A 2,110-nucleotide genomic window follows, 5' to 3' on the forward strand; every position below is an offset into this window, starting at 1 on the left:
GAGGTGGGTGGATCACCTGAGGTCAGGAGTTCGAGACAAGCTTGACCAACATGGAGAAACCGCATCTCTACTAAAAATACAAAAGTAGTCGGGCATGGTGGTGCATGCTTGTAATCCCACCTACTCGGGAGGCTGAGGCAGGGGAATCGCTTGAACCCAGGAGGCGGAGGTTGTGGTGAGCTGAGATCATGCCATTGCACTCCAGCATGGGCAGCAAGAGCGAAACTCCATCTCAAAAAAAAAAAAAAAGAAAGAAATTTGGGATCATTAGCATTGTTGATTTGTAGCTTCTGAATAAAAGTTAGGAGTCAGTGGATGGGTTGTTGCAAACTAATTGCCAAATAGCCAACATATATAGCTAGCATAGATTCCCTACAAGTTTTTCAGAAAACAAAACTATTTGTATAAATGGTGTTTTCTGTCGTCTCTACAGCCCTGGAATTCATAAACAATTCAGAGACAAGCACTGTGACGGAATTTGTTCTCCTTGGCTTTCCTGGTTGTCAGGAGATGCAAAGTTTCCTCTTCTCACTGTTCTTTGTGATCTATGTATTTACCATAATAGGAAACGGGACCATTGTCTTTGCTGTGAGATTGGACAAACGGCTTCATACCCCAATGTATATTCTCCTAGGGAAGTTTGCTTTCCTTGAAATCTTGTACGTTACCTCCACTGTACCCAACATGCTAGTCAGCTTCCTCTCAGAGAGAAAAACCATCTCTTTTGTTGGCTGTTTCCTCCAATTCTACTTTTTTACTTCCCTTGGTACAACAGAAGCATACTTCCTCTGCATCATGGCATATGATCGGTACCTTGCTATCTGCCACCCATTGCACTACCCAACCATCATGACCCCACAACTCTGTTACATATTGATGTCTTTTTGCTGGGTGTTTGGATTCCTCAGTTACTCTGTCTCCACTGTGCAACTGTCTCAATTGCCTTTCTGTGGGCCCAACATCATCAATCACTTTTTGTGTGACATGGACCCATTGATGGCTCTGTCCTGTGCCCCAGCTCCTATCACTGAGATCGTCTTCTATATCCTGAGCTCCCTCATTATCATTCTCACTCTTCTGTACATCTGTGGCTCCTATATGCTTTTACTGATAGCTGTATTAAAAGTCCCTTCAGCAGCTGGCCGGCAGAAGGCCTTTTCCACCTGCGGATCTCATCTGACAGTAGTGTGTTTATTCTTTGGGGCTCTATTGGCAATGTATGTGAGCCCCACAACTGATAACCCAGCTGCAATTCAGAAGATTATAACTTTGTTCTATTCCGTGGTGACCCCCTTCTTAAACCCCCTGATTTACAGCTTACGAAACAAGGAGATGAAGGCTGCATTGAAGAAAGTCCTGAGGATAGAATGAGAACAAGGTCATCTACGTGAGACCAAGCAAACCATTGTTCAGACATAAAACATTAACTAAGAAAGACCTGATTTTCTGATTCTACTTCTCCAATACACACTTTAAAGAAGATATTTTCTCAGTGAGGTCTCTCATTGTTTTGTTTCTTAACTAACCTGGCAGAGCTAAATCATACTTGATTCATATTACATTCCAAATGAAACAATCATATTTTCAACATGGGTGACTCCAATAGATGATATTTGAGGGTATTTTATATGTCCTATTTCATACTGTATAGTTTTGATTATTGGAGATGGGGTGGAAGATAGAAGAGCAGTTATACTTAAGGTATTTCCTAAGACTGTGCAATATTTTTAAAGTGAATAAAGAATCAAATTTAAATGCCTAATGAATACAGAACTAAAGGATTTAGTAACAGAACAATTTTCTTGCCCCCTTGGCTCTTGATGGTTGAGAGTCTTACAGGCAAGGGACAGACTGAAAATTTAATGCTTATGTAAGCAGCATATGTTTTAGCATCACAGAAAATAGTAAAATATTGGGAGGCCGAGACGGGTGGATCACGAGGTCAGGAGATCGAGACCATCCTGGCTAACACGGTGAAACCCCGTCTCTACTAAAAAATACAAAAAAGTAGCCGAGTGAGGTGGTGGGCGCCTGTAGTCCCAGCTACTCAGGAGGCTGACGCAGGAGAATGGTGGGAACCCAGGAGGCGGAGCTTGTAGTGAGCTGAGAT

General features: G+C 42.3%; 1 protein-coding gene across 1 annotated transcript; it reads left to right on the forward strand.

The window, feature by feature from the left end:
• The first annotated feature begins 408 nt into the window (after positions 1–408).
• On the forward strand, positions 409–1,371 carry LOC105536806 (olfactory receptor 11H4-like). The gene has a single exon (XM_011976289.1). The coding sequence runs from the start codon at positions 409–411 to the stop codon at positions 1,369–1,371; it is 963 nt and encodes a 320-aa protein (XP_011831679.1).
• The last annotated feature ends 739 nt before the right edge of the window (positions 1,372–2,110 follow it).

Source organism: Mandrillus leucophaeus, unplaced genomic scaffold, assembly GCF_000951045.1.
Source record: "Mandrillus leucophaeus isolate KB7577 unplaced genomic scaffold, Mleu.le_1.0 Scaffold163, whole genome shotgun sequence".
Lineage (NCBI taxonomy): Eukaryota > Metazoa > Chordata > Mammalia > Primates > Cercopithecidae > Mandrillus > Mandrillus leucophaeus.